The sequence below is a fragment of the Notolepis coatsorum genome (assembly GCF_963971535.1).
Source record: "Notolepis coatsorum genome assembly, chromosome: 3".
NCBI classification, from domain to species: domain Eukaryota; kingdom Metazoa; phylum Chordata; class Actinopteri; order Aulopiformes; family Paralepididae; genus Notolepis; species Notolepis coatsorum.
Genome location: NC_140167.1, coordinates 93,175,397 through 93,188,088, shown reverse-complemented (window position 1 = coordinate 93,188,088; position 12,692 = coordinate 93,175,397). Strand labels below are relative to the sequence as shown.

At 41.2% G+C, this 12,692-nt stretch overlaps 2 protein-coding genes across 2 annotated transcripts in view; both read right to left on the bottom strand.

The window, feature by feature from the left end:
- Nucleotides 1-6,127, bottom strand: part of faah (fatty acid amide hydrolase) — a 30,323-nt gene extending 24,196 nt beyond the window's left edge. Inside the window, exons 1-2 of the mRNA XM_084310151.1 lie at nt 5,688-6,127; nt 4,087-4,200 (exon numbers count right to left, since the gene is read on the bottom strand). Of these exons, the coding sequence (XP_084166277.1) occupies nt 4,087-4,200; nt 5,688-5,894 (321 nt within the window). The 5' untranslated portion in view covers nt 5,895-6,127. The remainder of the gene's footprint in view (nt 1-4,086; nt 4,201-5,687) is intronic.
- A 743-nt stretch (nt 6,128-6,870) lies between these two features.
- Nucleotides 6,871-11,727, bottom strand: uqcrh (ubiquinol-cytochrome c reductase hinge protein). Its single transcript, XM_084309839.1, has 4 exons — nt 11,609-11,727; nt 11,155-11,196; nt 9,458-9,619; nt 6,871-7,056 (listed from the first exon to the last, which is right to left on the bottom strand). Exons 1-4 carry the CDS (start codon nt 11,651-11,653, stop codon nt 7,024-7,026), a joined length of 282 nt encoding a protein of 93 aa, XP_084165965.1. The 5' UTR covers nt 11,654-11,727; the 3' UTR covers nt 6,871-7,023.
- Between the last annotated feature and the right edge of the window lie 965 nt (nt 11,728-12,692).

Sequence of the window (12,692 nt, the reverse complement as noted above, 5' to 3'; positions counted from 1 at the left end):
CTCTATGCATTATGCACTTTACTATGATATGCACTTTAGGGGATGTTGATCTTATTCTTAACCTTAGCATTTGTCCTTTTATACTGTTTTTTTCTGCTCTGCTCCTGTATTGGTTTAGTTGTAGACATACAGATGAAGCTTTTAGTATTCCTGGGCGCTTTGCCGCGACGTGCGCACGGTTATATCACGTCGTGGAAATGAATTAGGAACCCAGGCTGCTGTTCTATTTTATGCCGCCAGGAGGCGCAAAGTCATTAGACGGACGCTACAACGTCCTACACAGTATATACTGTATAACGATCTGTATATGTTTTGTTGTCTAGAATAAATACCATACCATATGTCTATTATTGCACTGTATTATTGGTGTGCAAACCAGTCAACTTACAAAAAAGAGCCTGTTGGAGGATTTCAACAAGATAAATGCGACAACATTGCAAAATATTTCACTATAATATTTCAAAGTGAAGTAAAAAATATTATAATAATTATTTGATCATGTTAAATAAGTGTGACTGACTGAGTCCACATTACAGTTCTACTTTTGTTTTGATGTGAAAAGTGATGCTGCATAAGAGGACTGCATTTAGCACTGACTGAGAAAGTACATATTAAAGTTCTACTTTGCATTGCTTGTTTACATCAGGGTCCCCCAACAATTAGCATTTCAATGGTGTGTGTGGGGGTTGCCAATCCAATGTCACACCTACACAGGCTAGACAACCAACAGTTGCACTTTCTACCTGCGAGGCAGGATACATGGCCTTAGCATCAGCCATACAGGAGTGTATGTATTTGCAACAGCTACTCAAGGGTATTGATGGATGTCAGTATGCACAAACCAAGGTTTATGATGATAACCAAGGAGCTATTGCACTAGCCAGGAATCCTGTAAACAGGCAAAGATGTAAACATATTAATATAAAATATCACTTCATAAGAGAAACTGTGAATAGTGGGAGGATATGTTTGGAATATTGTCCTACTGACAACATGATTGCTGATGTGATGACAAAACCAGCCACTAAGCTACAACTGAAGAAGTTTGCTCAGTATTTGTTTGGCACTTAGTTAGAGTGAAAGAAAAGCATGGATGTGCCAATATGTTTTTTGTTGTTGTTGTTGTTTATTTTGTATTGAAGGCCAAAGAGGGAGAATATATATATATATATATATTTTTGTTTTGTACCACAATAAGCTAAGTTCGAGTGGGGGTGTTAAATATATTATTATTATTATGTGCGCCCTTGCTCATTTGTGTTCTACAGAGGGCGATGTAGTAAATCCAGTATGTGACGTCACTGACGTTTCCTTTCCATTCCTGTTCCGGTCTATTATTTGTGAATGATTGTTGTTGATATATATAGCGGCACCGCAAGGAGAAGAAGAAGAAGGTTGACATGGGCAAAGTGTTCATCAACATCTCCATCGGCCTGTGCATCTTCAGCCTCGTCTGGTTCTTCTATGCCCTCTACATGCGCTCTGCCCTAGCTAAACAGGTGGTGACAATCCACCCCTCACCTCCTGTGCTTGACGCCAACAGCACCATGTTTGGGAAAATGTATGCCGCAATTCATATCTTACAAGAGATGCATTGATGTATGTGCAGGCTATTCTGCCTCCGTCTGATCAGTATGTAAAAATCACAAAGTTGGGGATATGGATGGGAATATAATTCACTGATTAAAAGAAAAACCAAAAAAAGAAGCAAAACTCATTCTGTCTCTAGTATTATTTGTTCACGCCAACTGTTTTGGAGATGAGGGTGGAAGTAATTTGGCAGTATGTTTTTATGGGGGGGGGCATTCATTCTGTGTTTATTGTGTCATACTGGGGAATAATATTAATATTATGTCCTATTGGGGACATAATTTAAAATTCTGAGCAATTCAATCGTTTTTTTTATGGAGAGGACATCTTGACATTAATTGAAAACTGTATTAACAGATTGCAGAATGGGTACAATACAGTACAGCTCAATACACACAATTGTTAAGGGGATGAATGAATGAATGAAAACTTTATTAACAGATTGCAGAATGGGTACAGTACAGTACAGCTCAATACATACAATTGTTAAGGGGATGCAGACCAGAGAAAGACTTTCGTCTTGTTTACATCAGGGTCCCCCATTTTCAATTCATCGTAACATATATGACATACATGACATACAGATAGACAGTACTGCTCCATCTATACATTTATGACATACCAGATTTGCAATTACAGTACTGTTTGTGATACAAAAAGAGTATATACATTAGGCATGGAAACTGTACATTGGATTGGGTAGGTGGGGGTGGGGGGGGACTGTACATTGGAGGTGGGTGGGGGTGGGGGGGTTGGTTAGGAGTGTGGGGGGGGGGGGGGGGGGGGGGTAGGAGTGGGGGGTGGGGGACACTGTACAACTGTACAAACAACACTGTACATTGCAGACCAGAGAAAGACTTTCGTCTTGTTTACATCAGGGTCCCCCCCCTTATCTGTCACCATAGTACATCTGTGATCCTCGAACCGCACGTTTTGCATACTGCGATTCATTTTTTGTTTATCACCGCATAGTTTTTATAACGAAACGCAACAATCCTGGGTAGCATTTTACATTTCGCCGTTCGGAATGAGTGAACTCAGCTGTAACATTACTTCCTGACTGTGCATCGCTCGTGCTATCGCGCAACGTGATTGGTTGTTTCAAAGTGCCCTACTGTAAAATATGCCCTACTTTGTTTACTTGTTTATTGCACAATGTCGCTCTATTGGTTGGATTCTTATTATATATTATTACTATTGTATTATGCACATCGTTGCGGGCAATTTCATTTTATAAATAAAAAAAAAATATATATATATATTAGACCCGCTGGGATTCGAACCCGGGGCGTCAGCTTGAAAGGAATAACCTTAAACCACTAGACCACGGTACTAGACAAAATATATCCATTATAAAGAGAGCCCACCTGGCACTACACAAAATATACACATTGACTGCTAATTCGACAGGTCTTAACGGTTTAATTATTTTATTCAGCAACATTGCGTACACAAACTTATTGTTACCAAGAAGCATTACACTAACGCTTTCTTTTGATGAAATGAATGGACAAGAGAGCCGTACGTCGGCCATCTAATGAAGTTAGATTTGACACGTTTTAATATATACACTTTGACTGCTGAATTGACACGTTTAACTTATTCATTCTTTAATTCAGCAACATTCATTCATGCAGTCTGTAGACATACTGTAGGACGTTGTAGCATCCTATGAATGAAGTCACCAGCTGTAATGGAATTGAATGGAACTCGAGCTTAGTCCAGCGCGAAGCTCCTCCAATGAATGAACAAAAAGCCGGCGCGTCGGGCAGTTGTCACCAGCTGTATGAGAGCGCCCCCGCTGGTCATTGTTAACATTAATCATGCCAAACGACGTCATAACGTCAGGCAAACAGCTGTTCCTGGACTTTTCCCGGCTGTATCTGTACAGTATTGCTCTGTACCTGTATTCCAATGTGGATTCGTCCATACATGGCAAATAAAATCGAAGACACTGACAGGTCAGTGTAGTGACAGGTCAGTGTAGTGACAGGTCAGTGACAGGTCAGTGTAGTGACAGGTCAGTGACAGGTCAGTGACAGGTCAGTGTAGTGACAGGTCAGTGACAGGTCAGTGTAGTGACAGGTCAGTGACAGGTCAGTGACAGGTCAGTGTAGTGACAGGTCAGTGTAGTGACAGGTCAGTGTAGTGACAGGTCAGTGACAGGTCAGTGTAGTGACAGGTCAGTGACAGGTCAGTGTAGTGACAGGTCAGTGACAGGTCAGTGTAGTGACAGGTCAGTGTAGTGACAGGTCAGTGACAGGTCAGTGTAGTGACAGGTCAGTGACAGGTCAGTGACAGGTCAGTGACAGGTCAGTGTAGTGACAGGTCAGTGTAGTGACAGGTCAGTGTAGTGACAGGTCAGTGTAGTGACAGGTCAGTGACAGGTCAGTGTAGTGACAGGTCAGTGTAGGGTGAGTGAATAGAAATCTGAAAGTGGTTTGGAACATAGCACATACCTCAATATCTTTATTGCATTAACTTAATTTCTCTTACCTTTTCCATGTATGAATACAACACATCTTCAGGACTCAGTGTTCCCTCCTTCAAACGCTTTGTCAACTCGGTCAGAGAAAGAGCTATGATGGTAGGGCTGTCCGTCAATGGATGCTATATGAAACAAGTAAGTTAGACAATGAGTAAGTCAACATACTGACACTACCATCTATGACTGACAGTACCCTTACGAAACGTTCCTATGTTAAAGTACGACAACAAGCTCTGTATAATCTATTGCATTTCTCAGGTAATTGTTTTTTATTATGCTATTGTAAACTACGGATGAGTCGGTCGCAGTCAACCAGCACCTACTAACGGGTCTGACCCTTTAGCTCAGCTCGTTAGTGCGGCCGCCTGTGGATCCTATGGTCTCAGGTTCAAATCCACTCGGTTACACTATCATGGTTAAATTGGTTCATATTATCTAAGTACAAAAATGGTACCATGATGATACATGATTTGTATCATGGCAGTACCATGGTCAATTATTAATACAGTGGCTGATACCACAGTAAAACTGAAAATATCATAATTAAAGATATTTGACAGTGAAACATCATCCAACTCTATTATAGTATTATAATTAGATTATAGAAAAATCTTTCTATAATATAATTAAATGTATTATAAACTATAATATAAATGTATTATATACTATAAATGTATTATAGAAAAATCATATAATTGTTACCCTTTAAGAAACACTGTCAATATTTATGGACGGCTGATTGGCGCAGTGGGCAAGGCGCTCGCCTCTAACGCAGGAGGCTTATCAGTATTCATTCCACATCATAGACAGTTTTTTCATGTATACAAACCTCGATTTATTTACTACTGTTTAAGGCTGAAAGTGAACCTTGACGTGGCGCTCACTTCTCAGATTGTCTCTCTGCTTTGAATTGATCCTGAATTCTGTGTGCAAAGAATGAAACTATTTTCTTTGCTATCCCATGACTCTATATCTCAATTGTTGTCGAAGCAGTTTTCTTATCAGTCCTGGACTATGGTGATAATAGGCATGCTGCGGCCTGAACCCTTACTTAAGTTACAGACAGTACATCCTTGGACTCCGTCTATCACTCTGCCCTCAGAGATGCATCACTAATGATAGACACTCATCACCGTGTCCTTTATGAGAAGGTTGGTTGGTCCTCGCTGATGGAGAGGCGCAACACACACTACTGGTATTTGTTCATCTTTAAGGCCCTTTTTGGTAAGATACCTAATTATACTACATCATTATTGGAATGGAATTTTGGAACCTATGGAAACAAACTGGACTTGAATATGTCTGCATACTGTGTGTAGTAAAATATTTGCTAAACTTGGGAGAATATTTCCATCACTTCCTGGTTGAGCTATGGAATGGCTGATATCTACAGATAATATTAATAATAATAATACATTTATTTTATATAGCGCCTTACATTAGGCATCTCAAAGCGCTTTACATACATGGAATTATAGCATACAGACAAAAGTACATGGACAAACACAGTACATGGACTTTTACAATGACGACATGGTGGGGATAATACAGAGAAAGTGAGATAAGACAACAACAAAAAGAAAAAGAGAAAGAAAAACAACACTCTTACCGTCTCTTTGAATTGACGGACAGCCTGCTCTGCCCTGAGCAGGGTCGCTGCCCTTCGGTCTCTTGCTTTCAGAATAGTCCTTCTTGCCCGTTGTCCTCCGAGCCATTTGAGCAGCAGGACCAGGGCTCCTACCCCACATGCTGTAGCGGTCAGACACGTCGTCCAACTCGGCTCGGCTCCCAAAACAAGTTGCTTTGCCCTTTCCATCCGAAAGCAGGACCAGTGAGCTATTAGCTAAGTAGGCCAAGCGCTCCTTCAATCGTCTAGTAGTGAGAAACGTTAACCCGAAACGCAATGTTTAAACAGATACAAGGCGTGTCGATACAAGCACGAGCTTTATATGGATATTGCATTATTGCAGCAATCTGCAGGTCTCTACTGCTCCATCGCTACGATGTTATTAATGTGATGACTGTGGCGCAGCAGACAGTCAAAGTGAAGAGTGTTGGCTCTGCAGCTAGAGGGCGCTCGTCCCCCATCTCAGTTTATTATGGTTGTTTATTACACACACCTGCTGCAACTATGGTTGTTTATTACACACACCTGCTGCAACTGTCACCCAGCCTTGGTTTCATCTATATACATTATTACATTGTAATTGTATTTTGTCGTTTGTGTGTTTTAATTATTTCCAATACCTCTGTGATGTATGTATCATTTGTCTCTATTTTATTTTATTAACACATTTTGGTCACAGTTTCTTTGTCAAATGTATATACTCTCTTTTTTAGACTCTTCTTGTATCAAAAACAGTACTGTATTTGTAAATCTGGTATGTCATAAATGTATAGATGTAGCAGTACTGTCTATCTGTATGTCATATGTTATGATGAATTGAAAATGGGGGACCCTGATGTAAACAAGACGAAAGTATTTCTCTGGTCTGCATCCCCTTAACAATTGTGTGTATTGAGCTGTACTGTATTGTACCCATTCTGCAATCTGTTAATACAAATTTCAATCAATCCTTTCCCTGTTACCCTTCAAGAGGCCCTTTTGTCCTCTCACCAGGCCTTCATTGTGAATTTGGTCTTAATTAATTGACCTACCTGGTTAAATAAAATAAAAATATCAGTTTATGGAATTCCTCCTGTTTTATTCACAGTATTTTTCCAGTGTTTAAATGTAATAGACAAAAACAGTCATGATGACCATTTAGTGAATGCAGACAAACAAATTCAACGCTGCTTGAACATTTAATTTACAATGTATTCACATTAATAGATATACATACAGTTAAGTTACAACAGACCCACACACAGATCTTTTAAAATTACCCTGTTCTCATATAGGATATAATTAATTATTTGAAGAATAGCATCTGCAAGGAAGGACTTCATTTGACAGAATGGAAGATTTTGTGTGCCACCTAAAGAAAAAAAGAAAATAAATCAGTTCAGGGTTCCTAAACATTTTTGTTGATACAATTCCAGAACTTTTCCGTGACTGTTCCATATGACAAATAGCCAATGTCTATATGTTCAGTTCATACATTTAACATTGAATAGTTGATTTGAATGTCCCAATATTTATTTTGGACAGCTCCAACAATCACTCTGGAAATATGTTATCTGGGTTGTTATTCCTTCAAAAAGATAAGATCTACCAGCAGCCAAGCTTGACATTTATTATTTGACCTTGTGAAAACAAGAGTATGAACACATTTCCAAAACTATTTGGACATGTATAATTTTCCATAAATTGTTCAGGCCTGCAATTAGCCTAAATATGTATTTTCCAGCTTTTCCATGACCATGAGATTTCCTTTTGCATCTCAATATATAAAAGAAATTGCACCGTTTAATCAAATGTGGAATTAAACTAGTGATGGTAAAACATAAAACTTTCACCATTCAGACAGATCTGAAGAGAGGTTTGTCTCACTTCACTGGACTTGGAACAACACACTAACAAAGTAGCATAGTTGACAATTACACAAACTGGACTTGAATATTTCTGCATGAGTAAAAATGTTGCTAAACTTGGGAGAATATTTCCATCACTTCCTGGTTGAGCTATGGAATGGCTGATATCTACAGATAATAATAATACATTTATTTTATATAGCGCCTTACATTAGGCATTTCAAAGCGCTTTACATACATGGCATTATAGCATACAGACAAAAGTACATGGACTTTTACAATGACGACATGGTGGGGATAATACAGAGAAAGGGAGACAAGACAGAGAGAACATTTTTAAATAAATAATAATATTAAAATATAGGTGTGTACAGATGTGAAAATGTAAGTGATGCAGGGGTTGGGGCGTCAGGAGTGAGGGTATGCAAGTTTGAACAGGTGGGTTTTGAGGTGGGACTTAAATGTTTCTACGGATGGGGCTTCTTTGATGTGTAATGGGAGTTGATTCCAGAGTCGGGGAGCAGCGGAGGAGAATGATTTGTTTTCTGTGGATTTAAGGCGGTAGTGTTGTGTGCTCAGAAGGGCTAAGTTGGATGAGCGGAGTGAGCGGGAGGGAGTGTATTGTTGAAGGAGGTTGTAGATGTAATCAGGTGCTAGGGAGTGGAGGGCCTTGTAAGTGAGGAGACCGATCTTAAAGTCAATCCTATACTTGACAGGGAGCCAGTGAAGTGAGGAGAGGACAGGTGTGATGTGGGAGAATTTGAGATCCCTCAAGATCTCTAGTTTCTGTTGATATCTCCTTCGTCGTCACACAGCTTTAGAACTGAGCCTGCTACAGTTTCCAAAAGACAGTAATTTCAGCTGAATTGTGAGGACGTCCGACGGTTCTATGGGGTTAACACTAAAAACACAAGCTACAATAAATAGGCACCAAGCTTATTATTTAGTTTCATTATTATTGAGTTATCGCACAGCAATCTATTCCCATGGAACTCGTACAAAGAACCTTTGGTCTAGTCATACATTTCACCAGCTCCATCTCACAAAATGGTTCCCAAGGTGGGAAGAGGGTTGAGAGGAACCCAACCTGAGCATTACGTGTGAATACTAGGATCAATATTTCTTTTGGTCCTTGACCCTGAATAACCTCCAGACACGTCTCAAACTGGCCTCTCCGATCTCCTTGTATTGTTTTAAACTAAAAAATATCCTAAATACTTTCTACCTGCTGCTCCTGCTTTGGTGTTGAATTTAAAATGTTGGTTGATTGCTATTGTTTTATTATGCTTGTATTCTTTTAAAACTGAATTTGACTTTTCATTTAAAATATGGGTTGTATGGTAATAATAATAATAATGGATTGGATTTATATAGCGCTCTTCATGACACCCCAGTAACCCCAGAGCGCTTACAGAGTCCATTATTCGTTCATACACAGTCATACCGGTGGTGGTAAACTACAATTGCAGCCAGAGCTGCCCTGAGGCAGACTCACGGAAGCGTGGCGAATAATCATCGCCTACGGCCCCTCCGACCACCACCAACATTCATTCACATGCATACACATTCATACGAGGCAAGTAGGTTAAGTGTCTTGCCCAAGGACACAACGGCAGTGGGATGGACATGGGCTTGAGCGGGATTCGAACCACCAACCCTTCGATCATTGGACGACCCGCTCTACCCCTGAGCCACGCCGCCCCACGGTAGTCTACTGTATGCGTATTGTGTCTTGTTATGTATGTTTTGTCATCATCTGTGCTTGCCTTCTTGGCCAGATCACCCTTGAAAAAGAGACCTCTGTCTCAATGGGTTTTTATTTTCTGGTTGAATAAAGGTTTGCTGATGAATAATGGTCAATAATGGTCCCATAGCTCCCGCCACCAGGGCAGTCGTCAGACTCACACAGTGGTCCCTGGCATGTAGGAAGTCAAACAGCTCCTCGGTGCAGTCCTCCACCGTCGCAGACCGAGACGCCACGCGGGTCTCACACTGCTCCAGTCTCGCTCTGTTGTGGACGCAATGCTCCGCAAGCTCACACTTCTCCCGCACTGAATCAAGGGGATCCTACAACAGGACAACAGACTGTGATTAAATCCTTCTAGAACACTCTTAAGAATAATACATGCAACACACTGCCAGGTGGAAAGTGGGCAAATCAGCTAAATCTACCACTGTCAGTGTGGCAGCTCCCACCCTCTGGAACTCCCTCCCCGCAGAACTCCGCACCGCCCCAACTCTGGACTCATTTAAAAAAAACTGCTCAAAACTCACCTCTTCAACTTAACCCCTAACTTTCTCACTTTATATGTCGTGTCTGTCCACTATGTTTGTTAATTTGTCATCTCCCCCCCCCCCCCCTTATGTAAAGCGACCTTGGGTCCTCTGAAAGGCTATATATAAAACAAAGTTATTATTATATTATTATTACCGTCTCTCTGCCGGTCAGTAACCTTTCAAATTCACAGGCCCAACCATTAAAGCCACTAACCCTGAAATAATAGTATTATTTGATATGAGTGTCATGGTCCACCAAGCCCAAGTTTGATTTGTGCCTTGGTTTTTGATCCACTGTTCTTGAAAATAAAAATTTAATATTGTAAAAATGTATCATCTGCCAATTATAAATATATATTCATCAATAATGCCATAACGCATGCTTTGTTCATGAGGTATTGCGGCACGGTGGTGTAGTGGTTAACACTGTCGCCTCACAGCAAGAAGGTCGTGGGTTAGATTCCCGCTTGGGGACCAGGTTGCCAGGTACCCAGGTGGGGTATCTCCCGGGCCTTTCTGTGTGGAGTTTGTTCTCCCCATGCTCGCAAGGGTGTGCCCCCCCCCCCCCCCGCCCCAAAAAAAAGAGATAAACCTTGAACAGATCGCTAACGCTGTCGCGTCCCTAACGAAGAGGGACAGGAGCACTTGGATTGGCCCTCGGGCGCGGCCCGTGTCAGCTCCCGGTTGCCCTTGGGAGGGAAGGACGACGGGATGGGTCAAGTGCAGAGAGGCAGTGTGTGTGTGTGACTGTGTGTGTGTGTGTGTGTTCCTCTGTGTCGCTCATCTTACATCATGCGTGTGTTCAGTTGCTGCATGACAAAGACTTCTTCTATTGGCATAAGTTATTGGAGATAAATAGAAAAATAATCTGGCCTAAATCATTTCCAACCTGATATCCAATATAAAAGCAGTGAATGGCATCACAGATCTGCCTGCAACCACGAGAGCTTCCTGCTTTACAAAGGACTGCACTGCGGCGAGAAAAAGAGGCGGGCATCAAACAATATCGGTCAAAGGATGCGACTCCTACTGAAGACACACAGGAGGAGAAGGCTGAGCTTTTACTGTAAAGTTACTCCATTACCTGGCGAGAGAGAGAGTGGGAAGCTGATAGAGAGAAGCTGTGTGCCTCTACCAAATTAGCACCTTCCACTGCTAATATTTCCACTGCCAAGCAGATTGCTTTTGGCTCAACCACATAGAGAATTAATCAGTTATGCCTCAATCTGGTAAATGATTGAAATTTTGCTTTGTGGTGTTATTTGTTTAACATCTGTCTTGTTGTTTGTAATGGTGTTTGTTTGGAATGAACTGATGGAACATACCACCATATCCTCCTCCTCCGCTTCTTCCTCCTCCTCTTCCTCCTGAAAGAGAGTCACATTATTATCATTTATATGAACTCAACGGTCATCCAGTAAGAGACTGCGGTATAAACAGACGTATGAAGTATGAGTGTGTTTGCTATGAGTATGAAGAACCATAGACTGTAAAGTGTAAACGAACACTGTGGTTAACCTGCGACTTCAGCAGCCAGTGACATAACTTAATATATAACTACATAACATAATAATGTAAAATAACATCCAACCAAATGATACCACGATCCATCCATGTTTAACTCCTAGCCTGCACTGTGCTGTATGTCTACGAATGGGTTAACGTTAGCTTGCTGTAGCTACACAACTGACTTTAGCTGATATTAGCTAACGTTAGCAGCTAGCTACCAAACATATCACCGGTTTAGAAATAGATCGGAAATGAGGAGAAGTGCCTTACATCATCGGGTTCCCCGTTCATGATCATTTTCTCTTCGAAGACCATGGTTTTGAAATTGGTGTCCTGATGAGGTGACCGGCTGTCAGATCTCAAACAGTTCAGTACAGTGTAGAGGACGCTCCAGGTCACGCCGAGAGACGACTCATCGCGATACTCAGCGCTTCTTCTGTTAGAATACGGCAGTTGAATTGATTGATTGATTGATTGATTGATTGATTGATTGATTGATTGATTGATTGATTGATTGATTGAAAAGTTTATTAACAGATTGCAGAATGGGTACAGTACAGTACATCTCAATACATACAATTGTTAAGGGGATGCAGACCAGAGAAAGACTTTCGTCTTGTTTACATCAGGGTCCCCCATTTTCAATTCATCATAACATATATGACATACATGACATACAGATAGACAGTACTGCTACATCTATACATTTATGACATATCAGATTTGCAAATACAGTACTGTTTGTGATACAAAAGTGTCCAGAAAAGGAGTGTATATACATTTGGCGTAGAAACTGTACATTGGAGGAGGTTGGTGGGGTGGGGTTGGGTGGGTTGGGTGAGGGCTGTACATTGGAGGTGGGGGGGGGGGGGGGGGGGGGTAGGGGACACACACCCATTTTACACTGTACATTGGAATATTGACAAAGCCTTACTTGGTCATTTACTGTACAACTAGGTTAGGACATTTGTAGGGGCCAGTTTCGAATTGCAGTCTCACGTAGGTGTTTTTTGAGAGTGTTTTTGAAGGTGGGTAGTGATTCACATTCATTTACAGCTTTAGGCAGGGCGTTCCACATTGATGTGGCATAATTGCGAAACGTGTTTAGTCCCTTGTTTGAGCCGAATCTGGGTTTTACATGATTTGTGGAGCTCCCTCTGGTGTTGTGATCGTGGTATTCACTGACCTTTGGGAAGTATTTTGACATGTACATGGGTACCTTGGTCGCGTAGTGTATCTTGTAGACCAGGCCCATTGCAAGTTGCTGTACTCTGTCGTCTACTCTAAGCCATCCTAGGTTGTCAAAGTGGGCAGGGGTGAGGTGGGTTCTAGGAGTCAGGTCAAGTAGTAGTCT

Excerpts from the sequence above, each read along its gene's own strand:
- uqcrh (XM_084309839.1), bottom strand. The coding sequence starts at position 11,653 with ATGGTCTTCGAAGAGAAAATGATCATGAACGGGGAACCCGATGAT. Across the intron at positions 11,197-11,608 it reads TGAACGGGGAACCCGATGAT|GAGGAAGAGGAGGAGGAAGA; the intron begins GTAAGGCACTTC and ends ACTCTCTTTCAG. Across the intron at positions 7,057-9,457 it reads TACATGCCAGGGACCACTGT|GTGGCACACAAAATCTTCCA; the intron begins GTGAGTCTGACG and ends TTTTTTCTTTAG.